Source organism: Columba livia, chromosome 18, assembly GCF_036013475.1.
Source record: "Columba livia isolate bColLiv1 breed racing homer chromosome 18, bColLiv1.pat.W.v2, whole genome shotgun sequence".
Lineage (NCBI taxonomy): Eukaryota > Metazoa > Chordata > Aves > Columbiformes > Columbidae > Columba > Columba livia.
In genome coordinates, this window is record NC_088619.1 from 12,640,226 (window position 1) to 12,658,562 (window position 18,337).

At 54.2% G+C, this 18,337-nt stretch overlaps 1 protein-coding gene across 7 annotated transcripts in view; it reads right to left on the reverse strand.

The window, feature by feature from the left end:
- SLC39A11 (solute carrier family 39 member 11) overlaps positions 1–18,337 on the reverse strand; it is a 133,382-nt gene that overhangs the window by 64,387 nt on the left and 50,658 nt on the right. For all 7 annotated transcript variants that reach the window (XM_065035053.1, XM_065035058.1, XM_065035059.1 and 4 more), the window contains one exon: positions 7,753–7,822. In XM_065035053.1, the coding sequence (XP_064891125.1) occupies positions 7,753–7,822 (70 nt within the window). The remainder of the gene's footprint in view (positions 1–7,752; positions 7,823–18,337) is intronic.

Below are 18,337 nucleotides of genomic sequence, written 5' to 3' on the forward strand. Positions count from 1 at the left end.
ATACAAACGGTGATGTAAATGCCAACAGCCAGCGAGGGATTCGCAGCCAACAGCCCGGCTCCCAGCCAGGCTCTGGAGATCTACCTGCTCCCTTGGGTCTTCTCCTCCACCAGCCCGGGCAATGGACAGGGCTGCACACCCACTGGGCTGCCAGGGCCTTCAACCAGCCCGGTTCACATAACGGATAGGGCAAGGAAAGAAGAATGAGTGTTGCCACCAAACCTGCCCGCACCAATGCGGTGAAGGAGCCTCCAACACGCAGCCACAGAGCCCAGGGGATTCTGCTCACCCGGGCAGGTTTCCCCTGAACTGACTTCAACGCTGTGAATTTTGGTTTCTGAATTGCAGGAAAGCACAAAGCACCTGTTTTCTCTAGAAGCCCCTCCACCTGCTGCCCATCTCCCCCAGCCCTGCCCGGTACCTCTGCAGGGTCCAGCACCCTCTGCAGCTCCGCCATTCTCTCCTTGGCATCTCCACGTGCTCCCCGGCAGCGTCCCCAGCCCAGAGCGACCTCGGCAGCCGGCTGCCTCGGAAAGAGCAGCTGCCCCTCAACAGCCGAGTGACGGAAAAGCAGCCCCGGCCAAAGTGACTCTTTGAGAGACTCAAAGAGCAGAAAAAGCATCCTCCAAAAAGGGCAGCTGACCCCCAAGCTGAGCCGTGACCCTGCACAGGGATGGAGGAACGAACTCCCCCAACCTCCCCAGCCTGGCAGGAGAGAGGACCAGCATCGTGAGGCCAAGGTAAACCCTTCAAGACGTGGTTTGCTGCCAAGAACCACCACGGAGCTGCTCTCCTGGCTGCAGCCCTGCCTGACGCAGGGTTCCCTCTAGCTGGGGGGCTCAGCACAGCTCCCCCACATCTGCTCAACACTGGGACACAAGCACCTTCCCATGGCCCGGGGGACCCGTGGCACTGCAGGTCAGGGTCCTTGCTGGGCTCCAGGGACCCGCTTGGCACCGGGGAAGTCTCCACCAACTTCAGTTCACCCTGAAGCCAGTCTCCAGCACCCCGGATCACCGTGATCAAACCGAGCTATGGTTTTTGAGGACCAGGAACGCATTCCAGCTCTGCTCCCGACCCCAGCACTGGAAACCAAGGTCTCTACTCCTACCCGCATCTCTCCCCGTCAGGGGCTGAGCAACAAAACGCTGCAAGACCCAGATTTAACAGCCCAGCATTGCACCAAAATGAGAAGCAGGATAATAGACTGTCCAGGCACTGTAGGAGAACAAATGATTTCCTGGTGAGGAAAACATCTGGTGGCTTTGAAGGCAGCTCAATAACAACACCGCAGCCCACAGAGCTTTCCCACTGCATTTTCACGTGAGATGCCGGGAGCGCCGGCCGCTCCGGAGCTGCGCCGGGACAGGCCGGATGCTGCTGTGGTGCTATCAGGATGATTTCCTTCTTCACACAGATAATGATTTTTCCTGGATAAAGGACGAAGCCAAGACACCTGGGGTGGGGGAAGCAGTTCGAACTCACCTTGCTTCCCATGCACCCGCTGTCTTTCCCTGACGATCTAGAAGAGGCATAATGCCCATTTACAATAAAACCAGTTTCCTGATGGGCACAGAGAGAGCCTCACGGCTTTGGCAGCCTCATTTCATCCAATGCCCAGACCTGTTCTTCTCCCCAAATTGTGCATTTCTTCTCTTAAAGCCAATCTGCATGTGTGAGGGTGGGACATTTGCACCTGAGGCTTCTGCTGAGGTTCAGGAGCCACAATCCTGGTTTGTGCTCACCAAACCCTTCCAGAGCACCAGCATGGTGAAAACGCACCTTAGAACCAACCCCACCACTCCTAAAAGAAAAGCCCTCGAGAAACGTACCCAGCTCATTAACTCTCACTTATTAATAAACATCGACCTTCAGCAGAGGCTAATTAAGAGGTGCTTAATAAGCATCTTCCGACGGTTTTGTGGCCGGCGGCAGTGCTGCTGTTCCGCACCCCGGCCAGGAGCGGGACCTGCCTGGGATCCCGGGAACCATGGAAATCCCCGGCCAGCCCCACCTCACCCCACCAACAGGTGGGAGTTTTCCATTAGATGACTCTAAGATGACGGCCTTGATCTGATAAAGAGGTCAGGATTCAAACCCACATTGTGATCCCAGCCGAGCAGCCTCTTCATTAGCTCCACTGTGGATCTATTCATAACCGAGAGACGGAGGCTGCATGTGTGCGAACGAAGGAAAAACCCCGTGTGTCTTCTGCTGTCTCTCAGACCACAATGATTTCCATTCATTCAAAGAAAACACAGTATAAAATTTTTGCCTGGTTTCAATCTCCGTACATTAATCAAGCCTATTTTTTTTCCCAGCCTGAGAGACACAGCGTGGGAGGCGCGGGCTGTCCCATGGAATAATATTTTCCAAGCCATAGTCAAAGTCTGCCTGTCAACTCGAAGCCTCTTTTCTGTCTGTTTTACCAAAGCTGGACAGGAAACAATCTGTGGGCACAACAGCCCAAAACAAGGCCAGCATTCCCAGCAAAAAGGGCCGATGAATGGGAACCATTGTGCTGGGGTGGAGGAAACATAACCAGCATCATCGGGGGAAAATCATATATCTGTTTGTATCGCTTCCACGCTCACCCCCAGCATCGCAGGGAACGCGGCCATCGGCACCACAGAGCCCCCAAAACTCCCTCTGCTTCCAACCAGAGGCAGCAGCGAACACCCCGCAGCCCCTCGCCCCTAAATGTCCTCGGCTCCGTCCTAGGGCAGAGCTTCACCACTAATTTCCCTGCAGCATTTTTAACCTCTCTAAATTATTTGCATCCACGGTATCCAAGGAGGACCCAGTGCCCAGACCACCCGTGACTTAACCAAACATTTCACTTGATTTTTCAGACTTGTAGCCCCTTTATATACAGCATCTGCTCAGAGCGATTTACCGCGTTTAACTCGGTATTGGTTTCACCTATTTGACCGTTCTCCGGCTTTTGACGGAGCAGCCCTCTGCTGGGCACTTGGCCAGCAACAAAAGCCACATTTGGGAGTCCCGTTAGACCCGGGGCTTGTCCTACAGCCCTGCGACACACTGGATCGGCCTCAAATCTGTGGAGAAAAGGCTGTTTGGAACACGGATGTTACCACCTAGTGTCAGCCGGGAGAGGAGCAGCCAAGGGGCCGGGCTGTGCGCTCCTGCTCAGCAGCAGGGACAGGAGCTTTCTGCCCTGAAACAGGGCAGGATTTTAAAATGCACTTCTGGAGAGGAGGAGGGCACTAAAATCCGTCTGTGTTTCATTCTGTCTATTCAGTTCAAGTCAAACTTGCAGGTATTTCTTGCCTGCAACCAGCCAAGTTATTACTTATTCACTTTTAAGTTCTAATTCATCTCCTATTTTTGAGGGAAGAAGCAGAGAAGCGGCTCTGCCCCATCCATGTTGGGAGCATGGGGAAGGTGCCCAGACCCCCCAGCACACAAAGCAATAAAAATGCAGAATATAACAGATATTAACAGCACCAGGCTCGGCTGTTCAAACCATCGCACGGGGAGGTGTTTAGTGAAACAAACAGCAAATGAACACCAAAGGAGGGGAATGCTTTTCCAGACAAGGCAGGAGTTGCCCGTCACGGTCAGTCCGGCACATACCGTGGCAAAGCCAGAAGCCCCTTGGGCTGGGGACGGCTCGCAGCACCAGTTAACATTAAAATTAAATGATCCCTCTTGTCAAATTCAGGCCTTGCTGGTTACCCAGGACCTGAAAACACTGCTGCACTTGAAATCATATTTTTTTATGTTTTATTTTCTGGCATACTGGGCAAGGTGGGGAAGAGGATAACCAGCCCCTCGTGCCGATCCTCAAAGGAGGAGTCTCTGATGTGGGGGGAGAGAAAAAGAGAGATCCCCAGGGACCCCATCTGCCCCCGGCTTTTGTGTTTCCAACCAAAGCATAGGGTTGGACAGCCCTGCCCGCATCCCTGCCTGCACCCCAGAGCAGCCGAGGGACGCGCAAATCCAGCCCCTCTTCATCTCAGCAGCTCCAGCTCCATCTGGTTCCTGTTAAATCAGCCACACAAGGTGGAGAGGGTTTACTCCCCCCGCGCTACAGTGTGCAAAGAGGGGGAGGCAAAAGAGCTTTTTTAAGACACGGCTGCCCTTCTCTTTACCTTCCTGCCTGGAAGGCAGCCAGGAGCGACTCACGCCTCCCTGCTCACATCTGGAGGGGACCGTCCCCTCTGGGGCTCCCCGTGTGCCCCACGCCGGGCACAGCTCCTCCTCATGCACTTGTACTGAGTCTCACTGCTCTTCTGTCACCGCAGCAGCTTTGTCCTGAGATGCTATTTCCAGCCCTTGGCACTTTCTGATGTTTTCATCCTTGTGAGGAACTGGGCAGGAGAACCGCAGTCCTGCAGCAGGATGCTCCCCACCAAGGAGAGATGCTTCCCAACAAGGAGGGATGTTCTGCAAAAAGCCAGGGATGCTCCGCAGCAACCAGGGATGCTCCCCAGGATCCCACTCCAGCCCAAGGAAGAGCAGCAGCTCAGCACCCCACTGGAAACACCCCAAAAGCAGACATTAGCTCATCCTAAGCCGCGTCTAAGCTTCCATAAAACACACATCAGCTTTCTCAAAAAGGCTCAAGCGTGCTGCCCAGCCAAAGCAGCACCGATGCCCACCTGAGCACAAAAGCAAAAAAGCAGCCCCACCGCCAAGATCCCACCTTCCTCGGACACAGGACTGTGGTTCCCAGCATCCCCTGACAGGTCAACTAAAGTGGGTTCTCCCCACACCACAAACCATAAGTGAAACAAGTGGCAAGGCCGGGGACTGTGATGCGAGGGTGAGCCCTGGAGCTGGCGGAGGAGCGAGATCGCAGGAGCGGAGCCTGCACACCCGGTGGCAGCAAAGAAACGCGGACGAGCGCAGGCAGGGGCCGCGCAGGCAGCACCCAGAGCTCCGGCAGCTTGGGGTGATGGAGAAGAGCGGAGGGACGGATCCTGCAAGCCCAGAGGTAAGAGGCAGGAGAATCAGAGCATGGCAGAGGTGATGCCAGCACATGCAAAGCACCAAGTGCTTTAAAAGGCAAGAATCCCACCCTGCTTCCTAATCATTCTTTTTTGGTTAAACCTTGAAGCATCCCCCTGATTCAGACCATCGCTGCTCTGCCTGCACCGCCCGTGTCGGGGCTCACCAGCCCCACAGCTCCCAGCCAGCCCTGTCCCTGCAGCGTCCCCCAGCCCTACGGTGCTCCAAAAAACCCCAAAATGCTCCCTCACTACACTCAGCCGGGGCTGAGCCCTCGGCCAGGGCAGGAACCCTCCAGCTGCCATCGGGGGAAAGTCCTGAGGGAAATCCCCACGGGATCCCTGCAGGGCATCAGGAGCGGGGTGTTAACCCTCAGCCCAGCAAAGCCGGGGAGAATCACTGCGCTACGTGAGAAAACCAAAGCACTTGGGACAGCGGCAGATGGCGGAGGCAGCAGGGACCCAGCACCCACCCTGAGCTGCTCTGGCACACGGGGGTTCACCAGAACGTGCTCAAGAACCCAGCCCAGAGCAGCACGCGGCTGTTTGCAACGCCCCAGCGTTGCTGCTGCAGAGCGGCCGGTGCTCTGCCCATCTTCCTAATTGCCTCTCTGCAAACACGCTGCTTATTGCAAAGCCCGTGGCTCCAAAAGCAGCCCCTGGGGATCCAGCACAGCCGCGTCTCACAGCCCTACAGCCACCTGGCATGAATTCCGGCTCCCGCCAAGCACGCAGCCCTCCGGGAGCGATGCAGTCGGGCAGCGCTCCCCAAAGCGAGCCGGCATTTATTCATCGAGCACAAAACCGTGAGGAAAGTTCTCTGCTTCGCGTGGGCAAGTCACAGCCAACCCTGGGAACATGTCCCAGCCCCTGCGAGCGTCCCCGGGCATCTGCGGCTCTAGCTCGGGCTCTGAGCGATTGAGTGTTCAGAAATACTTGTGCACGATTCCAGGTTTGCAGCTCAGCCCAGCTCGGTGCTCACGCCGTTACTCACGCCCAGGGGGACGCCGGAGCAGGGTGGAGGAGGTAAACCGAGTCACGCAGATGTTTCATGAAATCTCTATTACAAAATAACGGACACAATCACAACTGTCGTGTCCCCTAAGAGCTGAGATTGGCCAAGGAGCAGCTTTTGGATGCGTCAAAAGATTTAGCTCTATATTTCACATTTGCTTACATCAAATACCATTCCACTGCTATTTTCTAAGCCTACATAACACACATTAGCCACCTAGAATTCTACTCTTGGATATTTCCAAAGGGCTTCACAGCGGAGCAGCTACATGGAGCGACTTTCGGGCTGCCCGCAGGTGACAGTGACAGACAGATTGATGGCAATGAAGATATTTTGTCTCCTTTCGCAGCTGACTACATTTGCATTGGTATTTTCATGGCACAGACTCCACCTTTCATCTAACATGATTAATGCCGTTGTAAATACAGAGAAAGAACCAGCTGCTTCTGGCTTCTTAGCTTCTACTGAGCAGCTGACGGGGAAAAAGTCCTTTTGTTCAAGCATCTCTGGAGCCTCTGCAGACCTTATGAAGAGCCTTTTATTCCAAAAGGTTAGAGAAACGCGATGTGTTGAGCGGGTGTATCCTGCTTTTCTCAGCACCCATCTGGGTGGGATCTGCCGCAATCCAGGCGCCTGGGGCAGCAGAGCCGCTGCCAGCTGGGATGCAACGGGGCATCGCAAACAGAAGGTTTTGCTCGTGTCTTTGCAAACACAGCTTGTGCCCGGCCAGAGAAGGGGCTGGGCGACCTGGAGGGCTCCAAAACCAGCCCCGGGACCCCCCAGACCCCGCGGCAGGATCCAGGTGGCTGAGACATAACTGCACTTCCATCCACCAGCCGTAAGGGCTGGGTGGGTTGTTTACAGACCCAGACACACTGCGTGTCCCCAAAAACACATAAATTACAGCCTGGGGCTGGTAAACAAAGGGCGAGGAGAACACAGCAAGCCACCAGCCTCCAGGGTAAAATCCAAACAGAAAAAAGCATTTGGTATCAGCACATCGAGGCACCTTGGCAGGAAAGAGCCACTCGCGATCCAGCCACCGAGAGGTGCCGGCAGCAATTCCAGAGCCCAGGCAGCTCCCACCGGCCTCCTCCCCTTCTCCCATCCCTTCAGCAACGCTCCCAGTCCGCCCAGTTCCAGCTCCGCACGGGGAGGCTGGCACTGGGAGCAGCCGCGTTGTCCCTGCGTCACCCACCCTGCACAGCCAGGTTTTGCCCCCGGTTGCACCCAAGGCCCAAACCCCCAGTCAGGCTGTCTGGAGGAGCTGAATTAACCCCCCGTTTCACACCAGTCCTGGAGGGGAGCACAAAAGGTTTTGCACAGGGATGCGGGAGCAGGGATGCGGGAGCAGGGATGCCGGGATGCGGGAGCAGGGATGTTGGGAGCAGGGATGTCGGGAGGACTGAGGGTCTTTATTGCCACCAATTACAGAATTCAGTGGCCCCGCTTGGCAGGAACGATAAACAAAGCCACCACACGCTTTCCAATGGCTCTGGCAGCTGCTCCCACCCATTGAAGATGCTGCATTTGTGGAAAATCTCAGCATTTCTCTGTCACATCTGACAAGCACAACCACTAAGATAATGCAACAGCCCCAGAAATTTCTCCTGCTCCTCCTGCCCGGAGTTGTGCTTCCACACCAGTTTCAGTCAATGCATCTCCAACCACCCTGGCTCAGTAGCGTGGCAGGACAGACAGACACACAACCTCCAAGAGCAAAGACACAAAACCTGATGGACACGGAGCGGTGCTGGGGCTTACCTGGCGCTTTGGAAGGTCGCAGACGCTGATTTTCCAATCGCCCCGAATCCAACTCCCACTGCCAGACCCTCTGAAATAGGAAGGGAAAACCAGTAAGGCCAGAGCTGAGACCGTCCCTCATCCTGCACTTCAGCGGAACAAAGACGGGCTGAGCAGGAGAGCATGACTCAGGGCCAGGTCCTTACCCTTCTCACTTTAATTAAAGTGCATTTAATCTAAACTCAACACCAGAGCCTGCCCGGGGTATTCCCCACTCCAAACCCAAACCAGCAGTTTCCCGGGAAGCCAACAAAGAGAGGAGAGGTTTCTGTATTTGTGAAGGTTTCTGGTCTTATGAAGGTTTCTGGTCTTATGAAGGTTTCTGTATTTGTGAAGGTTTCTGGTTTTATGAAGGTTTCTGGGTTTATCCCTGCAGCTCCAGGGGTGACTGCTCCATCCTGCCCCGCTCCCCTCCCGCCCTTTCCCAAACTTTTCCCTCCCTCGCCCCGCTGGCACAGCTCCCTCCTCCCTCCCAGAGAAACAACTGATATTCAGAAAGCATCAAAACGCTGCTACTTTTGTTTTCCCTTTGTTCAAAATCCTCATTTTTGTTTTTGCAGCTTCCCTGGTGTCACTCCCCCACGAGCAAGGTGGGTGGGGAGAAAAAAAACACTCAAAAGAAAACAAAAGTAAACCTGTTTGCGGCTGTGTTCTGGGCTTTACACCTTCCAAGGAGCCGATTACCCGCTCCGCTGCTGGGGACAGCGGGACTGTTCAGAGGAGCATTCAAACAGGTGGCAAATGTCACCGCGATATTTACCTGTGTGCTGGAGAGGAAGGGCTGGGAAGAAGAGGCCCATGAGTGTGTTTGTGGGCTCCTGAATTTCCCGTTGCCTTGGAAACACACCATAAAAAGCAGCACTAACTTGGATAATCACAGCATTTGCATCCTTGAGCGTGGGGAACCACAATGGCCAACAGCTCTTCAGAGCTGAGATCCACGGCTTGGGATGGAGAGAGGGGAATGGGAGCAGCCGCCAACCCACCTACAGGGTGACGGGGCAAGGAGGCTCCAAATTGTCCCTAAAACACCATGGCTGGGGAATTAAACCATGGAGTAAAAGGGCCAGAATGAGTGAAGCTGTGGGGGCTGTGACGGCCGGAGGGGCTGCAGGTGGCGATGGCTTCAAAGGACGCTGCTCCACACTTAAGGAAACTTTGGGGACGGATCTTTAAAAAGACGCTTTCTGGTGGTGCTCAGTGCGGCTGTGAGGATGTAATGAAGCTCTGCACAAACAGGTCTGGCGCTGCTCTTCCCAAAGATTTCTTTTGAAGCGAGACTCGCCCAGAGAGCAAAATTCAAAGGACAAAATTGCTAATTTGTGTGAATTATGAAAATAGCTTTGACAGGGGGAAAACCGCTATGGTTTCCCTGCTGCAAAGCAAGTGTCATGGAATAAGAAACAGCAGCACAATTAATGAAAGTACAAATCACATATACATGGAAACAAATTATGGGAAATTAAAATCAACAGATGGTGTGTAGTGAAGTGCTGGTTTGGAGAGGGAGAAGCAGCCACCGGTGGAAGCTGCAGCCCGAGGGGAGGACAAGGTGACACGGCGGCTCTGCCATGGGCTTGGCCAGGTCCCCACTGCCCACGAGAGGACACGGGAGCCGGGGCAGGACCAGCACAACCACACACCGGCCAAGGGGCTGCTGACCCTTAATGGTTGGACACAATGATCTTTAAGGTCTTTTCCTTATGGTTCTATGAGCCCAGAGCATCCAATGGGACCCCACAGCCAAACCAATCTGGTGTCATGTGTGGTCCAGAAACAGCACGTCCCCAGTCACTGCCAAGGCTGGGGAAGCCTCTAATTATCTACAGCAGCTAACGTGTGATGCGCTCAACCCATTGCTGGCATTTGTTTCAAATATTTCCTCTAGAAAAGCCTGCCAAGATCACACAATAACTTCACCATTTCAATAACACTGGTTCAGCCTCTTTGAGAGAAGGTGTCAAGCCCCAGAATGACTCTGTTTTGCAGGCAGGTAAGCAGACACACGGAGATTTAAACAACAGAAAGAGCTCGCTGCCACTGTCAAGAAAATGCTTCTATTTAACCTAAACAAAAAGATTTTGCCTCTCTTGGGCTTCCTTGGCTTTGCAGTTCAAGATGCTTTATCCTGATAAGGCATTACCCGCGGATCAGACTAATCCTACGCTAACTTAAGGATCAGCTCCAACCCTGGCAGGCTGCGGTGCTCCTTGCAATGGCGTGCTTGCCGAGAAAATAAAATAAGCTTCAAAACCCTAAACTGAAAAGCAATAACCGTGCTGGAGGGTCACTACAGAGCCTCCTGTTGTTCATGCCAGATGGCTACGGGATGTGTTATGGCAGCCTGATGACCACAGCGAGGGCAAAAAAATGTGATATCCATTGGTTTTGTTATGCACTGTATCTGGTATGCAAGAGCTGAGGGGCAAGGGTCTAAACCAGGGCACCTTCACAGCACCACAGACCGTCCAGCACCAGCCCCAAAGCCAAGGGGAGTCCATAGCATCTCCAGGACCATCCTCCTCCATCTCCTGTAGCTCTTGGCTGCTGCCGTGTGCAGGACCAGCTCCCTCCTCCGCAGCCTCAGCGCAAGGGGACAGTGACCACGGGCATGGCAGGAGGGGACCACACGGGAAGGGGACAGCAAGGTCTAGCGAGGATGCTATTCCGAGCCAAAAAAAGCATCTTTGCAGGGAAGGCAACCAGTGCAAAATCTGGAAAGGACAGGCCAAGAGGGAACACTACGGCAAGGAGGAGCCGGCGCACGGGGAAGGAGCCTGAGAAGGGGAGCAGAGCAGAGCCAGCCGAGCACAGAGTCACGTCGAGGCACCGTGGGCAGGCAGAAGGTGACGGCGCAGGATGACGCGACAGCCACAGCTCTGAGCAGAGCAGCCGGGGAGAGATTTACTTCAATAGCTGGCGAGAAGGACGCCAGCTGAGGGAACCGAGTGCAAGCCGCGCTGCTCCAGCACACCTCCGACACCTTCACGCTTGGCCAGAGCTCCCCAGCTCCCCCCAGCATCCAGCAGAGGGGACCCGGCCATGCACAGCATTCTGTCACAACCCAACCTTTCATTCTGCTTTCATTTCACTCCAGTGCCCCAACCGCAGGGCTGCAAAACAGCACAAGACGTTCCAGCTCGTTGAGCCAGGAGGACAGTGACAACATTCCCGTCTGCTCCGATCCACAGGAGCACAGGAATTGGCTGGGATGGGCGCTGGGATGGGGCCCAGCACAGGTCCATCTCCTCCGCGTCACTGTGGAAAGCTCTGCGTGTTCCCACCCTGCGCTGGGATGCTCCTGGGGAGGCCAAAGCTCTCCAGCCCCAGGGGGACCAGGTGAAATCCCGAAATGGTGCATCACCACGTGGCTCTGGGCTACATGAGGGTGTCTTGCCTTTGGATTAGCCCAAAAACACATGGCTAGCGCCGTGCTTTTTGGGCAACCCTTCTCCTCGGCAGGGAGGAGAGGATGGTTTGCTTGGCAGGAGCGAGGTGCTGGCTGCCAAAACAAGCTGCAGATGTGAGATGGTCCTGGGGCACCTGGATGTGGCTCAGTGCTGCCGGTTCCAGCCCAGCCCCGATACCAAAGACCTGGGTGAGGATAACATACAAAACACACAAATTTTCCAAGAAGCTCCAGCCCTGCCCAGCACCCGTTCCACGCTCACGTAGCAGGACTCACCCCCAGCATCTTCGGCTGCAAAATGCCACACAAGCCTGAAGTTCAAAGGATCAACTTGAAAGCGGAAGGGCTGAGTCCATCCCATCAACCCTCCCCGTTATCACCCACCGCCCGAGTCCACCAGAGCCCGGCAAGCTGAAAGAACCAGCTGAAATGAAGCAGGCAGCGATTTTAAATCCTATTCAGGGCAGCTTAGGCGTCAGGCGGGGATCAGAGCCCTCGGCCCCCCGCTCCCCATCTCCAGCAGCGGCCAGAAAACCCCCCTGCACAGCCGGGGTCTGGGACCCACGGGGTCACCGAGCTCCTCGCCAGCTCCTTTTGTGAGCATGGAACGAGCTCTGCGGCCACCACTCACCGTCCTCGGGAGAAACCCTGTCCTCAAAACAACTGAAAGTAAAAGCCCTTTGGATTCCCTGGAAATCCAAAGGAGTAAATGGCAAGGACGGCTCACGGGCCCTTGATAAATTATAGTGGCGAGTAAATTAACCCCGGTTGTTACACTACTCTTATATGCCATAAAGAGAAGGAAAACAAGCATAGGCTGTGGGTAGAGAACAATATCCTACAGGAATGTTAACCAGTAAATCAAATTCAGGCAGGCTGCAGGCAGAGCTGACCGCCCGCTCTTGCGGAACAGCAGCAGAGGGGCTGGTCTGGGATTTGACTTTATTTCCCCTTCTCTTGATGTACAAGCAGGTCAGGACAGCGGTGACAGGGGAACACACACCCACTCGTTAGCAGTTTATTTATCTAAGAAAGATGCTAGTTTATCCAAGAGGATGCTGTCGGCAGCACAGCCCCCCCCGTCACCCACCCGGGGGTATCTTTACCTAAAAACCCCTTTTGCAGGCACTGCAGTGGGGATGGAGCAGGGAGGAGGATCTGCCACGACAACAAAAGCAGCAGCAACTCACATCCCACAGTCCGAGCAGAGGCAAAATCTTGGGCTTAAAGGGAGGGCAAAGACTGGAGGAAAAGCCAGGGTTTGTGAATAATTTCCACCTACAACAGACACGCCACAGCTCTGCCTGCCGGGGACGGCGGGTTCTGGGACGGATGAGGAGAGCGCGGCTCGGCGGAGGTTTGTGCCTGCAGAGCTTTGAAAGAAATGGCAAGAATTATGGATTTAACAGCAGTAAATGCCTTTTGTGAGCAAAGCTAAGGGTCTGCAGTGCTGAGGAGACCCTTTGCAGGTTCTAACACACACCAGAAGCTGGGCCAGCGGTGCTCTCACAGGGCTCATTGCAAAAGCATCCTCTGATTAAACGAAGCAAGCAAGGGGTTCGTTAACACCTGCCCAAGTCTTTCTCCACAGTAATATCAAATATTACACCAGCTACATGTACCTTAGTGCTTTACACCCATTGGCTCACGCTCCACCTGAACCGGGGCCCCCCAGCACCCCCAGCCTGGCGGGAGCGTCACCGGAGCCGGGAGTGACATTATCTCCTCCTGCGAGGGCTGATGAAGTTAATTCTCCTGGGTCAGCAAATGAACACGCTTCCTCTAGGAAGGTACTACGGATGCCAACATGTCATCAATTATTCATCCTGCTCTTTGAAGAACTGTTAAGCTCCTAGTGGGAAATTAATCTTGCTATAATGAGGTTTGTATTTCTATGAGAGTTTAAGTATGTCCCTGTCGCCACTATTCAAACTCCTTTATTCCCCCAAGATTGAATTCCAGTTCCTTCTAGGTAACATCATTTTGCCATTACTGCACAGGAAAGTGCAGAGATTACCAGATATCAGCGATGTTCAATGTTTCCAGATATCCACCATTATACGAGTAGCAAGCAGGAGGTTAAAGTCATTTTAGAAAGCCTTTTTTCTCTTCCACATCCACAACCACAGGCTCTTCTGAGAGAGAATACCTGCACCTCTGGCATGATTTCCCCATAAGAGGCCACCTGGCCAGATTCCCACCTCCCCAGATTGTCACCTCCCCAAGCGCGGGGACATCACCCACATCATCACGTCATCCTCCTGCTCCTCAGGACACGGCAGCACCTCCCCGCTTCCCAGGACATCCAGCAAACTGCACCAGCACAAGAGCAGGGTGATGCTGAACCCCCCGAAACCCCCCAGTCCCAATTCCCTCAAAGGCTGTGAGAAGAAAAGCACCTTTACCAAACCCACCAGCACGTGTCAGGTTTTCCACCCCCACACTAGAACCCGCTGCTGCCCACGCACACACGTGTCACACACCTACATTTGCGGTTAAACCGGTCATGGCTCCTGCGCTACTTAATGAACGCAAACCAAGCTGCGGTTTGCTATAAAAGATTGCAGCTCGTTAGGGTTTGGCTTCCATTCAGCTCAGGCAGGTGGGACACAGCTCCCCGGGCTCGGGCAGGTTTGTCACAGGGGGATATACCATGGAGAAGTCCTTGGAGCAGATGGTCCCTGTGGGCCCTTCCGACCTGGGATTCTGGGATTCCCCAAACGTGAAGAGGATCCGGGGAGCAGCAACAGATGGTGTGGACGGAGCAAAGATGCAGGAGTCCCTGGAGCATCACACCGTCATGTGTTATCACAGAGCCGTGACAGTGCGTGTGACCTGGGGGAGCTCTCAGCCGCAGGACAGCGGGAGCTGTGACAGTGTGACATCGGCCAAGCAGGACTTCACCTGGGTTTATACCTTTTCTGCAGCCCTGAAGAAGTCAAGTAACAAGGGGAGATCACTCCTAATTATCACCCTAACCACAGATCCTTTCAGCAGAACACGAAGACAAAATTTAAGGGATTAATTAGCAGTTTATAGAGGCATGTATTAATATTTGTGGTATGAATTATTCACTTGTTCCCTCTCCTCCCCCGGGTTCCCGACCAACAAGAGGGCTGTACAGTGGGACGGGGAAGGGGCCCTGTCCCCTTTCCCCGCGGATCCGCGCGCCGCAGCCCGACAGACGGGGACAGGACAGGGAGAACAAAACCCAAGGCACCAGCTGCATTAATCTGCTCAGACAAAGCGGTCCTGGGCAATCGTTATTCCCACGACTATTTGCAACCGCAGGCAGATGCAGGCAGAGCCCCACGGCTCCCGCCCAGCGGCCAAAATACTGGCTGTATAAAAAGCAATGGGAAAATAAACCCGTTTCGGTGCTATCTCACACCGTAATGCCCCGGAGGGAGCAGACAATGAAAAGGCGTGAGCGCGGCCGGGCGCACCGTGCGGAGCTGCGGCGCCGGCACGGCTGGGACCGCTGGGACGCCCTGCTCGGGTAATCCCACCTTCGGGGGAATAAAACCATGTGTGGGAGGAAAACTTGATAAAGGTTTGTGGGGACAGCGGCAGCAGGAAAGCACAGCAAAGCCAGACAGCTTGGAAATGGAGAAAACCGAGAGAAATTGCCTTTCTGGGTAAGGAATTGCTGGCAAGCCACCACGGATCTGCTTCAGCATCGCATGCCAGCCCCTCTCTCCTGCTCCGGTGACAGCTCTGTAAGCGACGCAGGAGTTTACCCGTTAAGAAAGCACCGATTCAGCAGCGCTGAGGCCGCTGACGAGCACACACTGAGCTGAAAGAAGGTGAAACATCTCAAAAGCTCCTGACGTGCCCAGATAGCCCAACTGCGCCGCTTTGATTTCAATAGATAAAAACTAACGGTGCAGCTTGGCCTCTGAGTTTTCCAGAAATTCAAGATGTTCCAGGAAAGCCAAACCATACTGCCCTGTGCGATGCCACGGAGTTAAAATGCCATTAACGGGGATGTTAAGCCCCGATGGGCTACCAAATGCCTTACCCTGAGGGGTTCCCAGGTAATTTCATAGGCGCTTTGTCTGAAAAAGCCTCCAGAACTGGGTCTTCACAGCACCTGAGTGCACCCAGCCCGGCCGAAGGGCTTTAGCTGGGAACAAGAAGGGGACGAGTGTGCCCGAGCTGCACAGAGCAAACCTGGTAGGCTGGGACACCCGGTTTTAAAGAATTAAAGGAACTGCTCAACATCCCAAAGCTCCTTCATCATGGAGACGAGAAGACAACTTCTTTCCCAAACACCTCTAAAAGGAGGGACCGACCCAAGCCCACGCAACCCGAATCCACCGCAGATACTTAATGTTTCATTTTGAGCACGGAAATGATTTCTCAGGCCGCTGCTCACCGATGTTTAATGCAACAGACCTGCGAGATCTGATGGGGATAAGAAAGCAAAGGAGCTTCCACATGCATATTGCAGCGGGCTTTCATTCCAGCTGGTGGAAATAATGTATTTAATTGCTTTTTGTCACCTTTGTGGCTGTTACCGCTTACAAAACACTGATCACAAACTAAAAATGATGCCGCAGAGATAACGGTATGTTATCAGCTCTCTGCTGCCTTGCCAGGTGTCTGCCTGCAAATGGCTTTTTGAAATATGAGCCGCTGCCAATGGGGCATTAGAGACCCCTGGACTCTTGCTCCCGCCTTTAACGGTGCCAGCGTGCGGGGCTGTGACACCCCCGGGACGCACAGGAAGATTTGCCAACCATGCCCATGTAACACACAAAATTGCGTTTATGCAGGGCTGTTATTCACCCGCAGAGGGCAGGGACGCAGCGATGCTCGGTGTGCACAGGCACCGGGGAGCCCCGCTGTGCCCATGGAAGGGTTGCTTTTCAGCATCCACCTCCACAGGACCAGGATTGTGGTGGTGGCGGCTCGTCTGGAGCAGAGGAGCGGGCAGAGCCGTCCCGGGGCTGCCCAGAGCAGAGAGCATTGCTGGGGCTGCTGCCCGCATCCTTCTGGCCCAGCCGCCTCCCCACATTCCACCCCCTCGCACAAGAAGCTTAACGACTTGGAGCAAGTCCCTTCAATCCATCGAGGTGCTTAATAGGTGAAAGTGTCAAAATATGTGCCGATGAGGCGACAATTAACGGCAAGTTTAATGAAAGGTTAAAGCAACCTTTCCCAGAGTGAGTGTCGCGCTGCTGCTGATCCCACATGAGTCACTGCAGGGAGAAACGCTCCGGTTGGCATCGAACATCCAGCTCTGGCTCTGTGGGCTGCAGCCCATCTGACCTTTCTCCTCTGGCGGGGCCATCACGTCGCAAACCAAGCACCGCTCCATCCCTGACGCATCCGCGCCAGAGGGTCCCTCTGGAAATCAAACCGCTGCGATGGGCAGCGGCCTCGGAAAGCCACATCCCAGGCTGATTATCTTCTCCCCGGAGCAGAAAGCACTGTGAAAAATTCATGACTGTTCAAATGTGCATCTTTGCATCCTTCTGAGTCACAAAGACAAGTCACAGGTCCCGGGGCCAGCGCTCTCCCCGCTGCCCTCTGCAGCTCCGGAGCTCCACTGATGCACAGACACATTCCCTTCCCCTTTTCACCCTCTTCTCTGAAATTCAAGCTCCAAACAAATCTTCTCCTCTTTCTTTTTCTTACTAAAAATAATGCCTTTCCGCAGAAATCAAAGGTGCTCCAAAAGTGCCCAAGAACAGCCATTAACAGTGATGCAACCAGCAGAAGTGACAGTGGAAGGAGGTTTGCTGTAATTTCAGAAAGAGGCATCACACGGATGAGACACAGATTAATCAGCGCCGCTAAACAGCTCCCGTTCTCATGCTCTGCCGAACCCCAGCGGGTACCAAATGCATATTAAAGTCAAAAATTGTAAAATAGTCTCAATTTCAATAGACCAACAAAAAAAAAATCCATCATTCAAAATGATGTTACCAACCTTTAAATGGATCTCTGAGAATATTCATATAAATAATCACTTTTCTTTATAACTGAGATGCAATATCACATTCATTGCCTGAGCTTTCTCCCGGGAGGCCGAGTGCACGGGAGCGCCTGGCCCAGGAGAGCTAATTCAATCAATTTTTGCTAATGACAAAGTCACCAGCCTGGAAATCACCCCCTTGCAAGGAACACCAATCTGAGGCACAGCACGCGGCCACAACCCCCCCACCCACAGCTCCTCAGCAACAGGCAACCCAGCCGCATCCTGGAATTGCCCATCATCTCGGGACCAGCTCCACCACACCAAACACCAGCTCTGTTCAGGACCGGCAGACAAGCCCTGGTTGAACTTTGCTGCCTTGGTTTAAGGGATAAAAAGCTGCAGCCTCCAGCATCCCACCCTGCACCCACCCAGGGAATGTGTTGAACCTGGACTCGGTCACGCAGTGGTGGGACATCGCCATGTGTAGGGTGGTCACCTGGGAGATGTCAAACCGCCCCATGATTTAGGTACCAAAGGATCCCCTACACCCACCAGCCAACAACTGGAGCCAAAACCCACTGTCTGCTCCTCTCCCTGAGACAGTCATAAAGCCAGAGACACATAAAAGGACATTACAAGCGGTTCAGGCTGTAAGAAGCCATAAAGAAGAGCCAGCGTCCAGGCAGCTCTGGCTCCCAGGGCTGTCCCCAGCCCGTTGTCACCGCGCAGAGGGCAGCAGGCAGGTCTCATGCTATCTGGCCCAAGGGCTTTCAGCCAAAGCGTTTTCCTTCCCAGGCGAAGCTGCAAACAAGCATGTTTCAAATCAATTTGACATTTATCACGCTTTGGCACAGACTTCCCTTCTACCCCCATTTCCTTGGGATAAAACAAAGCGGCGGCAGCATTTGCTGCCACTCTGCGCTGTCCATAGGGATGGAGAGATGACACCGAGCTGCCACGGGGACAGGCGGGAGGTGTCCGGCCTGAATCAATCACCAATGCGAGGAACCGCCACCGTAAGTAATGGACTCGGTGTGCCTCGATGGCAGCCTGGTGACAGGGACACAAGCAGGGTGCCGGCACCGTAAATCCTGCCCCCTCTCCAGGCTGTACCTTCCCCCGAGCATCACCCCAGGGGGGCGCAGAGCCCGGGACACCCCCGTGAGCACCGTGGCTGCAGGGAGAGCCCGGGACATGATGACGGTTGCAGA